This window comes from Petromyzon marinus, chromosome 16 (genome assembly GCF_048934315.1).
Source record: "Petromyzon marinus isolate PM22_M1 ecotype Great Lakes invasive population chromosome 16, UKy_Petmar_22M1.pri1.0, whole genome shotgun sequence".
NCBI lineage: Eukaryota > Metazoa > Chordata > Hyperoartia > Petromyzontiformes > Petromyzontidae > Petromyzon > Petromyzon marinus.
The window spans coordinates 4,604,216-4,626,998 of record NC_133682.1 but is presented as its reverse complement, the minus strand read 5'-3'; the positions used below and the strand labels follow the sequence as shown (position 1 = coordinate 4,626,998).

General features: G+C 46.2%; 1 protein-coding gene and 1 non-coding gene across 6 annotated transcripts in view; both read left to right on the top strand.

Moving 5' to 3' along the window:
* Positions 1-17,327, top strand: part of LOC116942961 (uncharacterized) — a 79,461-nt gene extending 62,134 nt beyond the window's left edge. For all 5 annotated transcript variants that reach the window (XM_032955485.2, XM_032955482.2, XM_076067428.1 and 2 more), the window contains 8 exons: positions 2,852-2,918; positions 6,215-6,429; positions 7,101-7,206; positions 7,915-7,988; positions 8,630-8,728; positions 10,579-10,698; positions 13,284-13,381; positions 14,879-17,327. In XM_032955485.2, the coding sequence (XP_032811376.2) occupies positions 2,852-2,918; positions 6,215-6,429; positions 7,101-7,206; positions 7,915-7,988; positions 8,630-8,728; positions 10,579-10,698; positions 13,284-13,381; positions 14,879-15,353 (1,254 nt within the window). In that variant the 3' untranslated portion in view covers positions 15,354-17,327. The remainder of the gene's footprint in view (positions 1-2,851; positions 2,919-6,214; positions 6,430-7,100; positions 7,207-7,914; positions 7,989-8,629; positions 8,729-10,578; positions 10,699-13,283; positions 13,382-14,878) is intronic.
* Positions 17,328-22,460: 5,133 nt separating this feature from the next.
* TRNAN-GUU (transfer RNA asparagine (anticodon GUU)) lies at positions 22,461-22,534 on the top strand. Its single transcript has one exon. It is a non-coding gene; the product is annotated as a tRNA-Asn (tRNA).
* The last annotated feature ends 249 nt before the right edge of the window (positions 22,535-22,783 follow it).

Here is a 22,783-nt window from a genome sequence, read left to right as displayed (position 1 = left end):
TGTGCTACGCACCCAGCGACCTGATTTCGATTCCCGCTCATGTTCGACACCAGTGACGATTATCTGAACCGGTCCTGGGCCTCCCCTAGGTCGACTCGGCCTCAAATAAGCACCTGGTGCGGTGTGTAAACATTGCCACTGGGGAGACAAAGGCGGTCAGATGTGTGCTGTGCTGGCCTCCATAGGTGCTTGCTCACAGCTCTTGCTCCTGCAGTCTGTTAATGCTATACGGGGGATCTTTGTCTGTGAGTGGCTGCTTTTGTTTGAGATTTTACAGTTGAATTCCTGGCCTCTCCCGGTCACGTTATGGATTTGCTATGGGCAAGCATGCATTTGCTCTTGAACATAAAAAAAATGTTGTTAATCTTCACCAGAGATGGCCAGTGTATCAGAGTTAATGGCCAAATCTCTCTTCTGTAATAAATGATTTCAGGGATGTTTATGTAATTGGGGAGCAGTGGCACAGCGGTTAGCTCACTGCGCTACGAACCCGGTGACCTCAATTCATTTCGCAGCCACGGCTAAAATCAGTGGCGAGTGATATATGAACCGGTTCTGGGACCCTGTTCACCAACCGGCACTGTGCAGTGTGGTGAAGTATGGTCAAACAACTCCCAAGACTGACACGGAACGGGGAGGCACTTTGACCATGAGAAGAATGACAAAGGGCTGTAAATGACAGCTGTACAGAATAGTGGAATGATTCACCTCCAATCATATAAATTGCGATTTAGGATTGCGATTGTATCAGAGAATCAATTACTTTCTTTATCGCAGTGAATGGTAGCATCTCTAGTGGTTACACTGGTGACGTGTGCCAATTACATACAACATATATCTATTGCAAGATGATTTTTACATAACTTAAGAATCAATAACTGATGAAGCTATGTATCTTTCCACAAATAATAATGTATACTACTCTAAGAATATATTTTAAATAATATTATAAATCAAGTTTTTTTTACTACATTGTTTGGACATTGTAAGTTTAAGTAAGAGACCATTCCACAGAAACACAATGTGCATTTCGCATGGGTACAGATTCATGGCGTTCCAGCGTATTTACGCGATAGATGACTCATGGTATTTTGCGATAATGGAAATAAGTAACAGCTGCAATCCCTTGCGCAGCGGAGGCGTTCCGAGCCACTCCGAGCTATGTAAATACATTTTACAATTTGCATCCAAAAATATTCCGAGCCGGCCAGTGTCAGTGTGCATCCGTCGCGAAGCAATTAATCGCGGTTCGTTAGGAGGCAGCACCCGGGGGGGAGGCAAGGGGGATGTGGCTGGGGGTAACCATTCGCTTAAAGAGGAGGACGGGGGGGGTCGGTGGCGCTTGTGTCAGTGAGAGCGTCGGAGGGGAAGCTGTGCGCGGCTATTAGGGTAAGCGCGGGCTGCGGCGCTGCTGGGAAGAATACGTCAGCACAGTGCCAGACTGCGGCGCTGACACGGGCGTGCGTGCGTGCGTGCGGATGGACGTGCGCATTCCACGGTGCACCACCACCACCGCCGCCGCCGCCGCCGCCGCCGCAGCCCCGGCGATGGCGAGAAGTTAAGCGTCGGGCCAGAGAGGTCGGTGCGGGATGGGAGAGCCGCGGCATGGGCTGTAAGTGCAGCAAACTCTACGTCTGCGGGTGCCAGGCCAGAAAACGGGTAAATAAATATGTAGCGGGAGGGAAGGGAAGGGCACAGCGCGTTGTCCGGAGAGCAGGAGGGGGGTGGGTGGGTGGCTCGGTGGCTTGCGGTTGATGCAGGGTCATTTGTCTCAGCTGGCGGCGGTATATGTATCGGTCGCATAGCGTTACGTCGCTCTTCAAGGGACATGCTTTGAAAGTCGCTCCGTTGAAAAGGTGAAGTTGTTTTATATGTCCGCGCATCGAATTTAAATTCTGGTCGTCTTGCGATTTCGATCGGTCGTTTTCTGGGCACCGTGCAACGCGAACGACACACGCGCATCGCCCGCCTCGGCTCGGCGATTTTCCCCCTTTTATTTGAGTAAGCAAAAAAATATGTTGCGGTCTTAAAGGTGAGCTGTGGCGAGTCGAATCTGGCAGCTTTTTCAGCCTTTGTGCCAGTTTCCCTCGCGTTTACGTAACGACAAAAAAATAAAATGAATCTCAAGTTATTTAAAATTAAGCGAGAGATACCTTAGTACCTTGATTTGCCAGAGGCCAGTGCCGGTGCCTTGTGGCCGAATACCAGGCTGCCATTATCAGCAAATCAAATTAAACCTTGTAACTTTGAATCCAGGCTTGTATAATAACCTCGTATTGCAAACCATAGCTGAGCATGCAACATTAACTTGAAACTTGTTTCATTCCGTCGAGCTGAATTAATAAGCTCTCTAGGGATCTGTAATGTTACCAAATGAAGTTAGCCTTATGTAAACTAGGCATTTTTAAATATTTATATAAAACGCGTTTGTGTAGACGGTTTTGTGCTGGGCAAGGCTTGTGACGGTAATTAAAGTGCACGTCATTGGTCGTGGGGAGTTACAAGTTCCCATTGAATATACATCCAAGTGGAGGCAAAGGAACGCTTGGGCGGCACCTGCGTGCAATTTAACGGTACACACAACCCGCACTCGCCGTTTTAACTATTGCAGCTGTGTGCCGCTGCCAACGATGCAGAAACGCGAACAGACTGTAACTCGGATACGTGTGCGCCGCACGTCGTGAAACGCGAAACCCGAATGGACGTTGGGCAACTTGTTGCGCAAGCGTGCGGAATGCGCGGCGCTTAATCCGAACCTTATTTTCTTCCTCCTCCTAATCTCTCTTCCTCACCCCACTCCCTCCTCCCGATCTCTCTTCCTACCCCACTGTCGGCCGCCCCTCCCTGACAGCATGCGGAGGCCGTGCGGAAGGACCGGGAGCTCTCTCTCGTCATACACAATGTGCAGGAGGAGCTCGGTAAGGAGACGCGCGCACGCCCATGCACCAGTGGCCATTTCACACGTGGTTTTATCCCGATTGCGTGATGAAATGCACGTTATCAGGCCAAGGATCCCTGCAGGTGTCTCGTAGGGCGGTGCAACTCTTTGTGTTATAGGGTGTGGCCCGTGGAAGCAGACATCACGGAGCTGCCTCTGAGATCCCTTCGAGTGACGTCTGGCCAGCACTTTCCCATCCGCTCTGACAATGAGAGCAATTGTCATCGCATGGCAGTCAAATTGATATTAAGTATCAGAGCTGACATTTATCCACATTAGGTGCAAAGGCACATTTTGTGATGGGATTGCTTGTGCAGTCATTGGGGACCGGGGCTCAGACCATCAACTCGCTACTGAAGCGGCTTAACCCCAGTTTAAATCACAGGCGGATTAAACCTAGATTTGAACCCAGCATTTCAGCGGTGCCACCTCAGCGCTCTGACCTCATGAGCTGCACGATCACCTTCTTAGCATAACATTTGATTGTCAATCGTCGTGTTTTTCCTCCACGGTACATTCGGCAGGCGTTGAGGAAACGGGTTAAAGGGGATGCGAGCAAATGGGCCGCTGCAATAGCCAAAGGATGATTCTCCAGGCCCCTCGATAGCACTGGTGCATCGGCCGTCTGTACGCTCGCTCGATCTACCGAGTTTACACGCGGCACTCTCGGCGAGCGGGGAATGGCAGGGGTTGTGCTGGCTGTGCACTTTACTCGCCGTGAAAGGGTGGCGTCAAACCCCGAGCGCTAGCGGCTCTCCTTGCACAGTATACGTGCGCCGATGCACCACTGCGTATAGAATTGCAATGCCCCATTGTTGCACGCCGAGAGCACAAATTCCGTCGGCCCAAAGTATGTTTGCCACACAATAGTGGTAGTTTTATGCATTTTATTTAGAGTTTGTTTTGGAGGAGCGGGGGAGGGGGCAAACCCAGCAACATAGGTTTTGAGCCAGCCCTGTGCCTTCTCACAACAGCAACTCTCACGAGCTAGCCAGGGCGGTGAAGTATGGTCAAACAACAACAGCCATGACCGGCACGGCATGCGGATCGGCTTCCTTGCGTGCATTCCATTCTAGAAATCGTGCAACAGACCTGTGCATTTGAATTCAAATAGCATCCTTATACGACAGCATCTCAAGATTCTGCGTGGATCTAGTGGGCATAAGTAATTGTAATAGAGAGAGAGTGGAGCAAAAAAAGTTTCAAGCCTGGACATAAACAGGGGCGGAGTCCAACGGCACGGGCGGCAGGGGGCGGGGGTGTGCGGAAGGAAGTTCCAGAAAATATTGGCAGCGCAGGATAACGAACGACCTCCCATAACAATTGCATTTGTGGCTTAGATTGAGCGGAATCAGCATATGCCCCCTTGAGAGTGACGCTATCGTCTGATGAGCTCTTCTTCCCACTCGCCCCGCGTGTCCAAAAACCACAAACGCTCTCGGCGCTCCTGTGGGAGGCAGTCTTAGCAGGCTATTTGCAGAGGCGAGTCGCAGTGTCTGCCTCCTTAAGTCCCTTAAAAGTGTTTTTTTTAAGGAATAGGACATGAAAGAGTGTGTGGACAGGCAGCAGGATTGGATGTGATTGGGTTGAGAGACGATGGTGCAATAGTTTTCACCAGCTGGATGTCGTAATATTTTCTGAATTTGGTCTCCAATGGGAAATAAAAAGAATGGAGCCTGTTCATAATTGGGCCGTCAGCACCCGAAAGTTTCTCTTGGTATTTCAGTGATATTTTTAGTCACCAAATTTAGGAATGTTCCTCATGCCATTCAGTGATATATATGCACGTGCCTCGAATAAACACCTCTCATTTTCTATGCACCTTGATCGACGTATTACGTCACCGTATATTTTCCATTAATTATTGTCGGCTCCGTATTGCGAGTTAAGCTAAGAATTAGCTTTACCATTAGGAAACTAGACGGCCGTGATTATCGACCGGCATTTCTTGGCACTCCTATTCCATGTTTCTCGTGCGACGGAGCTCAATGGCGCAAGATCAGTTAGCACTTTGAAACGGAGCCGCCCGTACCGAATGCAGGACAAACAGCTGTCCACTCACGAGTGCACATTGTCTCCTGGTGACGATCTAAACAACTCTGCGTGCCTTCTAATTCGAATGTACAACACTGCGCAGCAGAGATTGCGCTGCTCGCCGTAACGTGGGGAACGTGTAATTGCATCCCTCCTCGGCATAATGCCACGCTTGATACCGACGAGGAGTGCCAAATTGACTCCGACTTGTCAATCCCACTGCTGAATGAAGGCCACCCCATTCTGTGCGTCGGTCACTCAGGGTTGTCCGACCATGCTTCACCACACGGTCAGTGCGGATCGGTGAAGTAGGTTCCCAGGGCCAGTTCGTATATCACTCGGCCACCGATGTTAACCGTGAGCCCGGATATGATCTCAGGTTAGTGAACACATTTGTTTGCTTTTCATGTGAGCTTACTATGTTTAATACGATTAGAATTTGAGATGAAAGTTGATGCAATTCACCTATATTTTTATGAATCCGGGTCCCCCACTTAAGCTACTTTGGGGCCTTACTTCGCTTTTGTTTTGGTGATGCTGCTGTGCAATGATTCACATGCTGGGCCTTCCAGTTCGATTCAACATCCAGCACAGCAGTTGAAACAACGGCGCAAGTTTTTCTCAATCCTCCTCCGCCTCTTGTGTCGGCGGAGGGCGCCACGGTGATGAGATGTTAACTCCCTCGCCTGGTATGCAGGAAGTTGCGGGTTCGATCCCAACCCTGACGCCTGCTGTATATATGAAGTTTGCGTGTCTCTCTCCCCGCGGTCATGTGGCTTTTTCTCTAGGTGCTCCGGTTTTTTCCCTCCACATTTAGAATCAACATCGCGTGTTTAGAGTATTTGGCTGTTATAAATTATCACGTGATGATAAGCCACTTTGTTGAGTTATCATTTGTGGCCAGGTCACTTCTGAAATAGAGCTATACAGCTCAGTGGGCCTTAACTGGTAAAATAAAACACACATTTTGTTGTCTTTATAGTTATCGATCGTCCGGTCGGACGTGGTGGGGGCTGGGCTGGGCTGGGGTGGGGGGGTAAAGTTCCCACACTTCCGATTGGCACAGCTGGCTACGTATGGTGCGAAAGAAGTTCAACATGCGTACACACAAAAGTGCGGGTGCTGCAACAGCGCGTCTCGGGGCAGCGCTCGCGGAGCATTCCCAGCGCCTTCGCCTCCTCACGCCACCGCTGCTCACCGCGCCCCCCCCCCCCCTCCCCCCCCCCCCCCCCACCTGCACAGCGAGCAGCGCGGCGCGGTGCGAGGCGCTGCAGCTCGACAAGGAGGAGCTGCACGACAGGTGGCGGCGGGAGGCGGAGAGGGCCGGGGAGGAGCACGCGCTGGCGCTGTGTTCGCTGCGCGACGGCCTGAGGCTGCAGCACGAGGCCGAGCGCGACGCCCTTCGGCGCGAGCACCTCGCCGCCCTGGGCGAGCTCCGCGTGCAGCACCGCGAGCAGGTGCGCAGGCGGTGCAACTGCCCCCCCCCACCCAGCCACCCCCCCCCCCACCCAGCCACCCCCCCCACCCCCGACCTGCCCCCCCTCCCGCCCGTTTTTTTGCACGTGGTTGATGAGCAAGTTTGGTTTTTTCGCGCCGTTATAGCGCGAGGCTGCCACGGCCCATGCACGCATCATCGGCGACGACCAGAATCGGAATCTGTGTTTAGACTCGACGAATCCGATGAGCTATAAAGCTCTATTTTTGTACAGATGTCCAGACCAGGCCAACCCCAATCCCTCCTTAGCCTCTCCCGCCAGTTCCCCTTTCACCATAACTACACCGCCACTTTTAAGAACCCCACTGTTTAGTTCAATCACTATCATCTTACGTACAATTGTATAATTGTGTTAAAGCGCCTTAGAATAATCTATACAAGGTAAGGTTGTGCCACGTTTAGCTGTTTAGCAGCGTGCAGGCAACGTAACTGCATTATTTAAAATACACTGCACGGGATCTATGCATGCTAATATTACGAACAAATATTTTATTCCAGTGTCATCCTTTTGTAACCGAGGGTTGGTTCCTAAGACATACAGTTTTAAACGAAACCAAGTGAAATCGACGCTTGCGTCTACCTGTGCGTTCCTTCGCATTCCAAGATTGTGCCCCGATATGGGTTTTGTTTCAGCTGGAAGAGTTGCAGTCAAATCAGGAGTCCCTGGCACAGGAGATCGAGGTCCGTCACAGTGAGGAGATATACTCATTGAAGGAGCAACAGGCTAAAGTGCAAGACGGTAAGCCTGTCCCGTGGTAAACACACGCTCAATGTAAACGTTAATTTTCCTGGACAAGCAGATGATTCAGTTGAAAGTAAGTTTTCTTTTAGGCACTGTTAAACATGCGATGCCGACCTGGGAGTTATTCAGGAGGGTTTTCTGATTATTGTAGAGTTTGAGTGCCCAAAAATAGTGTCGCGCCTCTCGAAAGAGTTGCGGATTCTACATTTTACAAGCCGTACACAAATTACTCTGGAAAGGAACACAGTGGTTGAAATGCAACGGTTTTATTTTTGAGACGTGTTAATGCACGTGTGTGTGTTTAGTTGAATCTACATTTACAAATTTAATTCTGATTTCCCACCTGATGTCTTGCACAATATTGTTTCTTGTACATACTTTGTTTGCCTACATTTATAGATGTGCCACGAGAATAATAGGAATAAATTTTCAAGAAAAATCAATGTTATTTCAAAACCTCTGCATGTCATCCACCAATCTTAATACACAAGGGTCATTTATAAGGGTAATTTTAAATTATAAATCAGTGGAGTATCTCTAAATCAATCACTCTGTCCATAATAACTTTATTTTAACAAAAGCAATACATATCTGCGGATGCTTCAAGCCCGCTGAACACAGCACTATCTTCACACGGTGCATGATGAGCATTTGCAAGGACACTGACTAAGGCGTGTGTGTGTGTGTCACACGTCACTGCTGCAGAGCTCAAAAGGAGCCATGACTCAGAGAAGAAAGCGTTACAAGAGGAGTTTGAGCGGACCAGGCTATTATTGCAGGTGAGCACATGCGTCAAGAGTATGATTTTTGTTGTTACCACTGCTGCGATATTCCAAGGTCAGAATGAGAATATTTATTTATAGTGGAGGAATCCGATGCCAGATTGTGAAGGAAAAACATTATAGTGTGGATCTAAATAGTTTTTGCTTGATGTCTTTTTCAAGTGCTTGTTTTGCATACAATAGTAATACACAAAAATTGTCAGCTTATAAATAAGAGCAATTGCAGTCGACGTCTGGAGGGTTTTGCGTAGTGTCTTAATGCCACGACGGAGACATTTTTAGGAGGGGAAGTGAAGGCCGATTGTAAATCCCTCAGCCTCTGGCTTCAACAGGCTCACGACAATCGCAGTCCAGGTGATTTGGTCTCAGGAAATTATTAAACGGGGACATCAATGCACGTGCAAGTGTATATAAATCCATCGAGTGCACGTTTTTTTTTTAGTTACAATTTTACTCGCGTTTGAGCAGCTGAGAAATCACGTGAGCACAGTGTCTCATATTGCGAGAGTGACTTCGGGCAAACAGCGCGCGGCGACAGGGCGCACAGCAGCACGGGGGAGGAGGTGTCGAGTTGGCAGCGAGAGTCGCCGATGGTGACTCCTTGCGTGACCTTGTCCCCCGATAAAAAACGCCCACAGGACCAGGTGGACACGCTGACCTTTCAGAACGGCTCCCTGAAGGACAAGGCGCGGCGCTTTGAGGAGGCCCTGCAGAGGGACAGCGCCGAGACCGTGCAGGTGACCGTTTCTTCCACCCAACGGATGACCGAGCCGTTCTTCATTCGCTGCGTTGCCCACGAACCCTCTCGTGCATCAACTCCACGGTGGTGGACTACTACGATATATATATACGACGACCGCTTAAATGCAAACGGATGTGTACATTTCAGTCCTGTTCATGAGCAGAATACATTTTTTGGTAGGATGTGTATACATGTTTGCCTGTCATTTCAATTCTCCACGCGATATGGATAATATATGTTATAGAACGGCACGTATTCGAACGGAAGAGCGAATTGGAAACCCAGTGGTGTATGTGCAACTTTCGTTAAATATTCCCAGACCCTGGCAGGGTGACATTGGCGATGCGTCTGTTTGACCATTCGGATTTATTGTTTAAAAGTTGCATGCGCCCTGACAAAGATTCATTGCCCTGGAGCGGCAGAGGTTGCGTGCGACTGTGTGTCGACGTATTGGAGCTGGGCGATTGTGGCCTGCGGGATGAATTTTCTCCAGTGGCATAGCCGACGACTATAAATCAGGACAGTTGGTAGGCGGTACTGACCTATATGCCTCGCACACGGCTGTGGATTCATGCGCACCGTAAAAAGCTACGGAGCGTGCGTGTGCGATGTGCGGGCCGAGATGTAATCTTGTGCCCGAGGCATTTAGGCAACATTTTGTGTGATATTTGGTCGGGGAAACAAATTTGAGCGTCAATTGATGAACTAAAATAAACAAATGTAACGTATTCTCTGGATTGTAAGATGCGCCTGAATGTAAAAACGCACATAAATCTTGTGCCCAGTGTCAATAAAGTTATACAAATATAGTCACACACACACACATCTTCTGGATTATAAGATACACCCCTAAACCATTTCTTTAATATGGAGCAAAAAAGTTACATCCGGAGAATATGGAATATATAGATTTCACTTAAATATGATGCGAAATGGCACACACTCATACCGATGATGGATAGTATTTTGAGCAGTAAATCATTTATTGAAATTTTACACTGACACATTGCAGTTTCCCCAAGCAATTTAAAAGCTGCGTCTTTAATTTAATGTTCCAAAAAACTGGATCCTGACAGGTTTATCCGCCTACAAGGTGGTCAAAAAAACAAGTCCTCGGTTTCCACTCATACATCAACTGTCGTGACAATGTGATTCTTGGCTGAATGTCATGGGCCGAGAGTTTAATTCTGGTTCACAACCGTGTGGAGCGGAGGCTTGGTACGGATATATATATACGGTGCCCCTGGGTTCTGCACGTTTTGTAATGGATTCACCCACCCACGTTTTTAAAGGCATTCGCAAATGTGTTTCCTGACCTTCTGATCCTTGTGGAGCCTTCAAAGTTTGGGGGCATGCTGAGAGGAGTGAAGAGGTTGTTTCGTTTGATCAATGGCCACATACTTTGGAGGCGTTGTCTTGAAGTTATGCTCAATTGATTCATTTTGGTAAAATGAAAATCGTATTTACTTGATATATGAGGGATGCACTCTAAATGTAGATATTTTAAATATTTGACGCTACCCATGGTCTTCATTGGCTACGATTTTCTTGGTCATTATATGATATTATATATTCACAATTTGGCATGCACCATGGCTCAAGTGTCTGCGAGATCTTCCTTTCCTTAGTCGCAGCATAAAGGATATATTTTTAATATTTTTTTGACCTGATACTTTGAAAAAAAAAACACACGCAAACATTTAGACAGCTACATTTTTACACTGGCCAACTGTTCAATCGCAGTCATTGTGGAAGTCGGAATAATATCGACCAACTTGCGTTACGGCACAGCAGCGCTGACGGGAGTGACGACATCGACTTTTCTCGACGGCTGTTTACGAGCAGGCTGCACTGGCGCCCTACCAGCACATCCAAGAGGAGATGGCGAGCCTGCAGGCCGTGCTGGAGATGCGTGCGCACACCATCCACCAGCAGCAGAACCGAATCCTCGAGCTGGAGAAGCTGGTCAGTCCCGCGTCCCCCCTCCCATGGACCATTGAAGGTCCAGGGTCTTCTGCGTTTCCTCCGTATGCCGTGTGCGTTTGCCATTTCCGTTTGCAAGTTCGCATTGTTTTGGCCTCAAAAGGTTAATTGGAAGAAGTGCGCGCCCAACTGTTTGTTGTTCTCATTTTGAAAATACGTCGATGCGTGAGCTATTTAAAAGTCATCCCATGTACAGTGAGGGAAAAAAGTATTTGATCCCCTGCTGATTTTGTACGTTTGCCCACTGACAAAGAAATGACCAGTCTATCATTTTAATGGTAGGTTTATTTGAACAGTGAGAGACAGAATAACAACAACAAAATCCGGAAAAACGCATGTCAAAAATGTTATAAATTGATTTGCATTTTAATGAGGGAAATAAGTATTTGACCCCTCTGCAAAACATGACTTAGTACTTGGTGGCAAAACCCTTGTTGGTAATCACAGAGGTCAGACGTTTCTTGTAGTTGGCCACCAGGTTTGTACACATCTCAGGAGGGATTTTGTCCCACTCCTCTTTACAGATCTTCTCCAAGTCATTAAGGTTTCGAGGCTGACGTTTAGCAACTCGAACCTTCTGCTCCCTCCACATATTTTCTATGAGATTACGGTCTGGAGACTGGCTAGGCCACTCCAGGACCTTAATGTGCTTCTTCTTGAGCCACTCCTTTGTTGCCTTGGCCATGTGTTTTGGGTCATTGTCATGCTGGAATACCCATCCACGACCCATTTTCAATGCCCTGGCTGAGAGAAGGAGGTTCTCACCCAAGATTTGACGGTACATGGCCCCGTCCATCGTCCCTTTGATGCGGTGAAGTTGTCCTGTCCCCTTAGCAGAAAAACACCCCCAAAGCATAATGTTTCCACCTCCATGTTTGATGGTGGGGATGGTGTTCTTGGGGCCATAGGCAGCATTCCTCCTCCAAACACGGCGAGTTGAGTTGATGCCAAAGAGCTCCATTTTGGTCTCATCTGACCACAACACTTTCACCCAGTTGTCCTCTGACTCATTCAGATGTTCAATGGCAAACTTCAGACGGACATGTATATGTGCTTTCTTGAGCATGGGGACCTTGCGGGCGCTGCAGGATTTCAGTCCTTCACGGCGTAGTGTGTTACCAATTGTTTTCTTGGTGACTATGGTCCCAGCTGCCTTGAGATCATTGACAAGATCCTCCCGTGTAGTTCTGGGCTGATTCCTCACCGTTCTCATGATCATTGCAACTCCACGAGGTGAGATCTTGCATGGAGCCCCAGGCCGAGGGAGATTGACAGTTCTTTTGTGTTTCTTCCATTTGCGAATAATCGCACCAACTGTTGTCACCTTCTCACCAAGCTGCTTGGTAATGGTCTTGTAGCCCATTCCAGCCTTGTGTATGTCTACAATCTTGTCCCTGACATCCTTGGAAGCGTTTTCGTCTTGGTCATGGTGGAGAGTTTGGAATCTGATTGAGTGTTTGCTTCTGTGGACAGGTGTCTTTTATACAGGTATCAATCTGAGATTAGGAGCGCTCCCTTTAAGAGTGTGCTCCTAATCTCAGCTCGTTACATTTTTGACATGCGTTTTTATGGAGTTGTTGTTCTGTCTCTAACTATTAAAATAAACCTACCATTAAAATTATAGACTGATCATATCTTTGTCAGTGGGCAAACGTACAAAATCAGCAGGGGATCAAATACTTTTTCCCTCACTGTATATAACTGCTCAACCCGAGCTGTAAGTGCTCTGATACTTGCATTGCGTTCGTGCTGTTCGCCTTTTGGCGTCCTCTGGCCTGACACTGGCAGTGAGACGATGCCATAAAGAAGGCTGTCTCTGGTTGGGGCCAATCAGTTTCACAAACAATGCATCATCTAATATATAATATTTTATAATATCAGATCGTGTTTGTTTGCATGTTTTGCCACGAGTGTGGTTAATGCAGTCTTGATGCCTTGCAAAAGGTATCGATTTGGTGTTTGAACATCTTAACACCCTGATTTGAAGCTTTTGTGACTGCAGGAATCCATACTCTTTGGTTCTTTCCTACGTGACTTTACCGAAAGAACCAAAGAGTATCTTGACATCTGTTTTATTGCCAGAAAGGGTACAAGCTATTCTTATTTTTCATCATTAATGACACCTGTTGGCTGTATTCTCGTTGGATGCTTGCAGCTCGCTGCATACTCTGTTTTATTGTTTGGCTAAAAAAGTAGAAGTGATTTTGTTGAATGACGTTAATACTTCTGCAGCTTACCGTTATTACTCTCCATTAATCTTGGCTAAAACTATAAATGTCTCAATCCTTTAAGCGTTACCACACTGCTATTTCAGCACAAGTGGATTTTAGGACGTGTCACCGTGCATTATAGAGTTTATATATTCCAGTTTGTGTGTTATTGCAGAAAATAAATAAAACTGGCTGGCGTTTATCAAATTCCATTGATATAAATGTGACGAATGTGTTTGAACGCGATATAATTTTACCACAGCCAATTGTGACCCATACTGCCCCTGCAAGCTCGCATTTTTACAATTATTCTGTAATGACAAGTCCGTAGAACATTAATCTCTCGCCCTTCTGCAGGATGAGACAAACGTTGCACTGAAAGAGAAAGTGAGGGCCTTGACCCAGCAGAATGAAGAACTGAAGGCTCGTGTCAACAAGAACAGTGCTATGACCAGGTGCGTGTTCGAGGGCCACTTTCACCAGCGCTCTTGAACATAACCATAAACTACCGTTATAACTATCACTAGATAAATTATAAACATAACTGCCATTACAAACATCCAACATTACGCTGGGTTGTTTTAGTGTAATATAAATGTAATTGGTTTTGTTGAATATTAGCTTATCGGGCCACTGCTTGGACTAATAACGCCGAGATTGAACAAACCCGTTTTTGTTTTAAATATTTCTCGAGTAAGCAAGTTACTAACTTTTCCCTGCTCTCTCGTTTGAATGTGCCAACTCAAGGACGGTTGCCGTGCAAAGTAACACACTCACGCTACTTATAAAGCACCCTAACCATAGGGGGTTGTTGGCACATCCATGGGCACGCTCGGCTCGCTCTGCTTGATGTCCACGTTTTGAGGCATACACGCTTGACGCCACTGGAAAAAGTGGACGCAATTTCCTCCCCCACCCCCCACCCCCACCACGCTGCGTAACAGGGCACCACCGCTTTAGAACCTTGCACGATTCATCGACGCCACCGCCGCCACCGCCACTGCCTCACTATTTTGTCGGTGCGGTTATTGCGGGAACGGCGAGCGTTGCTGAACGCCGAGAATGGAGACAAGAATTGCGATCATTTGGACCACCAAGGATTTTAACAGGCGGTTTATCAGCTCCTGTTTGCTAAAGCTTGGACTCTGGTCTTGATCTTTCTGAGCCTGTAGTGACCCCCCTCGTTTAAACGTCAGTGTACTTTTTGGATGCAGTAGTTTCCAAAAGCAGTCACCAGCATCGCGACCTGTTCACCTCGCACTTCCTGCATGGTTGTAGGTAAACTGGGGGATACGGTAGTGTGAATGGCCTCGTGTTACATTTAATGTTATCTCACACACTCCTTCTCATCGGTGATACTTCATAGATTATTGCTGTGTATTCTAAGTGCACTGTGCTACAAACACAGCAATCTAAATTTAATTCCCAGCAACGACTCACAGCAGTGGTGATTGACATCTGAACCAAGTTCTGGGCCCCTTCCCCCTTGATCAACGGTTACTGTTCCAACATGGTGAAGTATGGTCAAACAACTGCCATGATTGATATGGCGTGGGGAGGCCTTCATAAGTCATTATGACTTGCTTCTAATACTAAATATTGACACGTAACATTTAAATAATTTCACTTGCCGCTGTTATTTGAACAAAGTGAGCTTGCATTGAAATACACATTTTCATTGAAGACCAATGCATAATTAATGACTATAAAAATGCGTATTACATTTTAAAATGCGTTTTAAGTTTCAACTATATATTTGCCACGATATTTTGCCTGCATGAGTTGTGAACTAATGATCAATTCAAACAATGTTTCTAAAGAAAAATCGACTTCAAGTTTATCACAATGAATGTCATAAACGTTTTGATCGACAAAAGCTTGATAGGGACTTTGAACCGTGAGCCACAAGCTCATTCTAATATCATTGGGACGGTGTTTTTTTGCGGATGCAGACAGCTGTCGTTTGAGCACTCGGCTCTACAGGAGACGCTCGTGAAGGAGTCAAAGACGAACAAGCGGCTCTCGATGGAGAACGAGGAGCTGATGTGGCGGTTGCAAAACGGCGAGGGTCTGGGCAGCCCGGGCAAGGGCTCTCCCTCCTCCACCTCCTCGTCCATCTCCTTTCGGTTCCCTCCGTCCCGCAGCCCGGCCTCCATGTCTCCGTCCCGCTCGATCGCGTCGCCCGCTTTGTCCCCGACGCACGGGGGAGGGGGGCCCCACGGCACGCCGGCCAGGGTGGTGGTCTACCCGGCACCGTCGCCGACCCACTCGCTGGGAACCCCCGTGCGCTCCTTGGCTCTCGCGTCGCCCTCCCGGGGCCACGCGTCGCCCGCGCGATCGCCAGCGTCGCCCTCGCAGGCGGCGGTGTCGGCGCCGTCTCCCGCGCGAACGCCCGTGTCGGAGTGTGCCACCGACGTGCCCAGATGACGGACAGACGATGCCGCCGGTGCCGCGTTGGCTGCCGAGAGGGCCCCACAGCCTTGTCCGTTTGCTTTAAAAAAAAAAAGAGAAACCTATTTAAAAGTTATTTTTGGCAGCACTTCACCCTTGGCAGTGATGGGACTGTGCTTGCGTGTGCAGGTGCAAGTGCTTTCAGATGAGAAGTCTTTTAATGAGGTTCCTGCCTTCCAGACTTTACTCATCGTATTGTCACCGTTGTTGCTCAGCTCAGGAGTGTCTTCTTTCACTTTTTAAAGAAGGATGGTGGAATGTGCTGCACCCAAGCTACGTCCACTCGCCCTTCAGTTTTTTGTTGTTGTTGTTTCCTCTATGCCACGTAGGGCTCCGTTGCGGATCAATTGCGGGAATCTCTTGCCGAAGACGATGCACTACAGACAGCCTAACGTCCGCACGCAGCACATTTGACTGCGTCGCATCCTATGAAACGCCCGGTTCAGCAAAATGGGAACACGTTTTCTTACAAAGCCATCAGCATGCCGTGCTTTAACATGCTTGTTTTCAAGGATACCTTGGTGGTATTTCTAAATGCTAAAGTTCTAAAGGTTATGAACGAACGTCTGCCAGTGATTGTTTCAAAATGATCGTGACTCAAACAATTGAGTAAATAGCTGTAATTTTCACGTGGCAGAATTGACTTGGAAAAGTTTTATTTTAGGAGCTACAGCACAAACACACGGATGAAAATTAAAACATTAGCATCACTTTAAAAGCAGAATTAGTGGGGGTAAGGAATTCTGATAGTTTCCAACCTCTGCAATGAATCAGCGAGCATTTTTTTTTATTTACTACAGCTAGTATATGCGGCTAGACTATTTTGTGTTCACAAAATGAGAACATAAAAAGCGTACGTTGCATACCTACCTGGTACTGAAATGAAAACAATTACAGAATCTCAAAATCATAATTTTGCTTGGACAAATCGTAGCCCATAAGTCTCCATGAGTCTCTTTATTCATGGACAAATCACTGATGAGAAAATGTGTTGTGTTTGGAATCATTCAACTGGCAGAAATTTTCAAAAAGGAATTGCCAGGGATTGTATTGTTCGGTTGTATTGCACTTGATCTATATATACCGTATATATAATGCGCATTAAATATATTGTACGAGTAATTTATTTTGCCAGCTTTTGCGAAGCTTCAAACAGTTCTGGATAAATGTTTGTTTAAATTCCCAACTCATGCAGGATACAGTTCATGTATTTGACCCAAGTGTAAGGAATTTCTCTATTATTTCACAAAATATGTTGGATTTGACTTTCGTAAGCCCATGTAATGCTGTATATTTGTTCAAAGCGATCTGAAAGTCCTGCCTCTTTTGTCAAAAACACTGCATTTTAATGCGTGATGTTATTTTTGCAGGTCATGTAAAAAAGCAGTACATGATTTAAAAAAGAAAACCCTCGAATTAATTTAGACCTTGTGTCTGTGGGTTGTTAGTATATCTATTGCATGAACTTACAGAATCTAAACGGGTTACTGATTGGAAGAAACCGCATAATTGTTGTGGCTTTGCTTGCAAAAAAGGAAAATGTCTTGAACAGGAAACCACATTTAAAGGCGAAAATAGCGTGTTATGGAAAATTGTGTCTGTTCAGTAAACATTACTGTCAAGAGGGCTATATTTGGGACATAAATGTAAACCAGGACCGAAATGTTGATTGCAGTTGCATTTAAAAACGTGCAACAGTAATTTTAGGGACCCCTTTTTAAATGAAAATGACAGTTCACAAATGAGAATTCAAAAACTAAAGTAAATAATTAGCGTGTAATTTAAAATGGAGGTTATTTTTAAGGTGCATTGGGCATTAGGAATACCGTTCATCTTCACACAGTCTACAACTACCGCTTTACTTGGGTATGTCTCGACTTTAAATCATATTCATTTGCCCTTGATCTCAGCCAAAAACTATATCATTGCAAATAAAATAAACCTTCCAAAGGGGTGTGTATTGTTTCTTTGTGGAATGTGCATCCCTTATTATATTACAGTGATACTGACATCTTCAACATAAGGTACTTGTAAAGGTACAGTGGGAGATCGATCAGCTGCACGGCTGGATATTAAGCCTGTGGGATTAACAGGACAATGGATCCCGAGATCTGCTTTAAGAATTAACTGCACACACAGGGTAACACGTCCAGCGCGTACCTCAAAACTATGAAAACTGCGGGTGTTGTGCGAATCGCTTGCACGTGAGCTTAACTGTAATATTCCTAATCCCCTCCCCCCCCCCAAAAAAAAAATCAGCCAGAGTACGTACTGTGTACGAGAAATCTATAACACAGTAGGCTACAAAAAATCTGGAGCCCCTTCAAGTGACACAGCATGGCGTTGCATGGGCCATGATGCAAGGAATGAAATTGAGACGCCGTCACCCACCACTTTGGTAGTGCCTGGGTCTCCCCTCTGGCCCGTGAGCCTCGGGTACAGCTGCACGACCTGCACGCTTGATAGCGAACGCCGCCTTTTAAACTAATTTGTGCACACGGGTCTGGGGGGATTTAATTCTCCTAAATCGTATGGGTCCCGTGGGACGTCCAACCCGCGTGCAAAAACGAATGTGTGCGCACGGCCAATTGATTGGTCCACTGAGAAGCATTGGCTCGGAAATTAAGGTCCCTTTTGTAATATCAACGTCCAATTCAAAAGGCAACCTTGATAACTGTCTAGCATGATATGTGTACACTGTTCTATGGGCCATCATCATCATCTCCCAGGTCCTGCGGATGGCTTTCGAGCCCTTCGGCCTTCAATTGCGTTAGGCTTCGAAGGTTAGAATGAGTAAAATCTAAAGGAGGAAATTAAGGAGTATTTTTCATTTGTAAAAAAAACAACGTACAGTATTAACCATACACGAAAACAGTACCCTCGTGTATTAATGTATAGACCGAGAGTGTTAATGAACTGAGCATGGCAAAAAAATTTTTAAACCGAAATTGACACGTAGGTTTTTTTTACAAATGTTAAAAAATATTAATATATTTTCCCCGAACTTGCCTTCTTCCTTACTCCGCTTAGGTAACTCATTTTTTTTTAACTATCAGACAAAATTGGCCGACTTGCGACGATGCCGCGCGGTACAGAGAGGAGACGTGGCCGTTCAAAATGTGTTCATCCTCTGATAGTGTGTTCATTTTGAACGGCTCGCAAATGAAGGCCAAAATAACAATATGTTTAACCCTTTATTGGCAACAAAACAGGTGTTGAGATGTCGAAACACCAAGCAGAAACTTTGTGCAAGGAATCCTGTCGGCATTACCCCCCCCCACACACACACGTGACTTGTGGTGAACATGCAAACAATTAAATTAAGGGATGTATCTGTGTCGTAAAGCGATCCGCGGTGGCCTGACACGGGCGTCGTAAAATGTGTGTCGTTAAACCGAGAGTGAAATGTTTTAAATCGGCATAGCACGGAAAAATAAGAACTACCTTTGCTGATACTGGCAAAAAGTTCCCGTTTTGTAGCTGCTCACCCCGAGCTATACATTCTCTGATAGTGGCATTGTCTTTGTGCTGTTCGCCTTTTGGCATCCTCTGGTCGAACACTGTTTTGAGGCTCGCCTCGAAAGAAAGCCGTCTCTTGTGTAGACCAATCAGTTTCAAAGACAATCCATCATATATTATCAGAGCATGTTTTGTTTGCATGTTCACCGCAAGTAAGTGTGGTTAATGCCGACTTGATTCCTTGCATAATGTTTCTATTTGGTGTTTGAACATCTTAACACAACTGTTTTATTGCCAGAAAGGGTAAAACCTATCATTTTTTTCTTCATACTTTGATACTGGCAAAAAGTCCCATTTTGAAATCACCATCTTTATTGACATTCAGAAATACATAAAATCTACATTTAAGTGAATATTGATGTTTCACAAAAGCTCTGCGATCAAGAAATGGGTTTAAACAAAAATAAAACATCCGGACAGAGTAACAGACAAACTCACATTTGCTCCATTATAGTATGATGACGATAAAACAATGCATTGAGTCTTACCCAAAGATGTCAAAACCAGCCCACAGTTTGCCTGTTTGAACAAATTCTAGCGGATAACATTGGTACCAAAGGCCAGTCGCTTGATGAGTTAAAATAAATTATTTTGTGTAGCGGGCCAGACAAATGGAAATACTGTTAATTTAATCACCATCATTTGTTATCTTGATTAATACTGACAACAGGAAAATGCCAAACAAGGGCACTTAAAGTCTTGGGCAGGATGTGTGCTAAATGGCGGTGGGGTTCATGCAAAGATTTATTGCCTATTATCGATTGTCTGAGTTACAGTCATCGATTTACCCAGCTTGGCCTTTGTTTGATGGAGGGTGTCGGGTTGTATACATCACCGAACATCGTGGGGACGGTCCTCTACTATCAGTTTAACCACACTGCGTAATTTTGGGAAGTACATTACATGCTCAATTTACCTTGCCACGTGGAGAAACGTTTTGAAATTGCCGAGATGGGCAAATGACATCAAGGGCTGTTTCAAGGAGAATGGCTTCCCCTCCCCCACCACCACCTCCTCTATGATGATCACGACAGTACATTTATTTCTCTTAGTTTGAAATTGCATCAGGATCATACCCACATGAAACACAAAATCATAATTTGCGTTGTGGAGAATATAAGTTATGACGTAGTTAAGGGACCAAAACGCCACCTTCATATATCTATCTCCATATTGAAAAAAAGTAAGTACTTTTACACAATGCAATTTAATCAGAATGAGAATATGTATACTGGAGAAATCCGATTACATATAAAGCTCTTTTTCACAGATGTACAATAGACCCTACGGCCTTTTGGGAGTGCATAATATCAACAGCGTCGATTCGGTACAAGCGAACTCTGGAGCGCTTTCGACATGCAGTGTCTTCATCAGCAGTCAGGCTCGCATGAATCAATAATGGTGAACTGCCAGGCAAGGACGCCTCTCGCTGCCCTTCAAATCTCACAGTTACGCACCACACAACCCTGCATCACACATCCCTGCCCTCCATCATCACGCCCTGCATCACACAGCCCTGCATCATAATAAGCCCAGCACTACACAGCCCTGCACCGCACAGCCAAGCGGCAGCTGCAAGTAGAGAATTGTCGAGGACCAGAGGAGCTGGCTCGAGAGTCAGAAGAGGCTTGAAGGCGAGAAGGGGCGACTCGGGCAGAAGCCAACAGCAGCGGTTCCAGGAGCAGCGGTTGCAAACGCAGCAACAGCGAGCAAAATGCAGCATCAAGTGCAGCTGCCGCAGCGAACAACGGCAGCTGCTGCTGCAGCTCAAGATGTTCAATGAGCATCATCAGCAGGGGCTCCAGGGGGAGCAAAAGCTCCACGGGGAGAAGCAGCAGTTCAAGCAGCTCCACCAGCGCCGTGAAGTTGGGCCTGGAATCACAAGCTATAACCTATTTTTATTATAGCAGGTAAGGTCCACTGAGTTATATAGCTCTTTTTCAGAAAGCTCAATGAAGTGCCTTATCATGTGGAAATGTATAACAGCCTAATACTCTAAACGCATGATGTTGATTTTAAATGTGGAGGGAATAACCGGAGGCCCTGGAAGAAAATCCACACCATCACGGGGAGAGAGACACGCAAACTCCACATATACAGCAGGCGTCAGGGTCAGGATCGAACCCCCAACCTCCTGCACACCAGGCGAGGAAGTTAACATTTAGCCACCGTGGTGCCCTTCGACCTATTTTTATTTTGCCACATATGGCCCACAGCTGTTACTTGTTAATAATACTGACCAAACATTGTGTGCATCTTAGAATAAGGACAAAAACACCCAGGTGAATTTGTCTTTGGGGCAGAAAAAACTGTTTTTTGTGCCATTTGGCTGTTAGCAAAGTAATAATACAAATGGGTACACACAATAGTTGAACAGCATATTTCGTCTGGTGGGATAAACCGTGGGTATCCCCCACCAGTTCCAAGATGTTTAGCCAGCGTGGAAGAGGAGACCAAATATTATCTGTAGAGGCTCTCCAGTAATGTCTGTAGTAGAGGCCGCTCTACCACCAGCAGCGGCGTGAGAAATATCTTACAGGGCTGCACCCTTATCATAGTAAATAGTCAAATTCTTCTCAAACTCGACTGTGAAACTATTTGTTCCGAATCTCTGAGTCCATGTGTGAGTGTGTGGCTCATTTTGATGGCAGCATTCAACGTAATTTACTATCGTGGCCTTGTGTTGATAAGCGTTGAACCAGGGTGGTCCAGATGTATTGTGACCCCGATTGAATTATCAACAATTTAATGTTTTCTAAAGGGAGGCTTATTTCAAACAGAAATAAATATGCAAGGGGAAAACGTTAGGGGTCAATTAATTTGGGGTCAAGAGATCTGGACCAGCCTTTTACAATCGGTCTTTTAAAACGGCCTCATTTCTGTATGAACTACATAATTGGGATTGTGTTGCCATCTGCTGGCAGTTTGAGTTAACACCAGCGACAAAACATCAGTATTGCCTCTCATTGCTGTGAAAAGAAGGGCCATTGCCCAAATCTAAACTCATTTATATTTTACCAGGCGAGCTATATAGTTTTCCTTTCTTTCAGAAGCGACCTAACACAAATGACAGTTCAACAAAGTACTTGACATATCATCACGTGTACATTTTATAGCAGCATTCATGTAAACTTTCCACGCTTTTTTGCAGTGTTATTGACGAACGCGTTGAGATTAAAGTGTGTTTGTTAATTTTTGAACCACATCTTCTTGTCGTCGTACGGCTTGCTGATGTCGATGCAGATCAATGTGGCATTTAAAGTTGGTCAAAGCCAGTCCAGACAACCTCCTAGGGAACAGTAGCGGAGGAGTTCAGTGTATCATCATCACCCATCATCATCACCATTATCGTCGTCGCTCTGATGATACACGTTGTGCCCAGCCCGTTCTCAGACGACCACAGTCGCGCAACGAGTGGAGGAGAGTTTATAATCCTCCACTCGTGCGCATTTAAGGCATCCACAATCCTCTTGCGATCACTGCGACCCCACCGCCAAGACCAGAATGATGTCTCGCACAAAGGCCGAGGTTAAGAAGCCCGGTAGAGGGCCCTCTACCACGTGCGTCTCTGTGGCGCAATCGGTTAGCGCGTTCGGCTGTTAACCGAAAGGTTGGTGGTTCGAGCCCACCCAGGGACGCTCTGTTTTTATTTCTCCTTTCCCCCCCCCTCTTAAGAAATATATATTTGGAGCGCCGCCAGTTGCTTCACCTTGTTGATATTATGATAGGTATGTGAGTTTTTTCTTCAACATTTTGGACTGAATTCTTTCGGTAGAGTCACGTAGAATAAAAACAAATTCACGATTTGGACTGTCTCGTAAACCATTCGAGACGTGTAACTGGGTGCATCTACGCAGTCATCTCAGTCAGCCAACCCAAGGCACCTG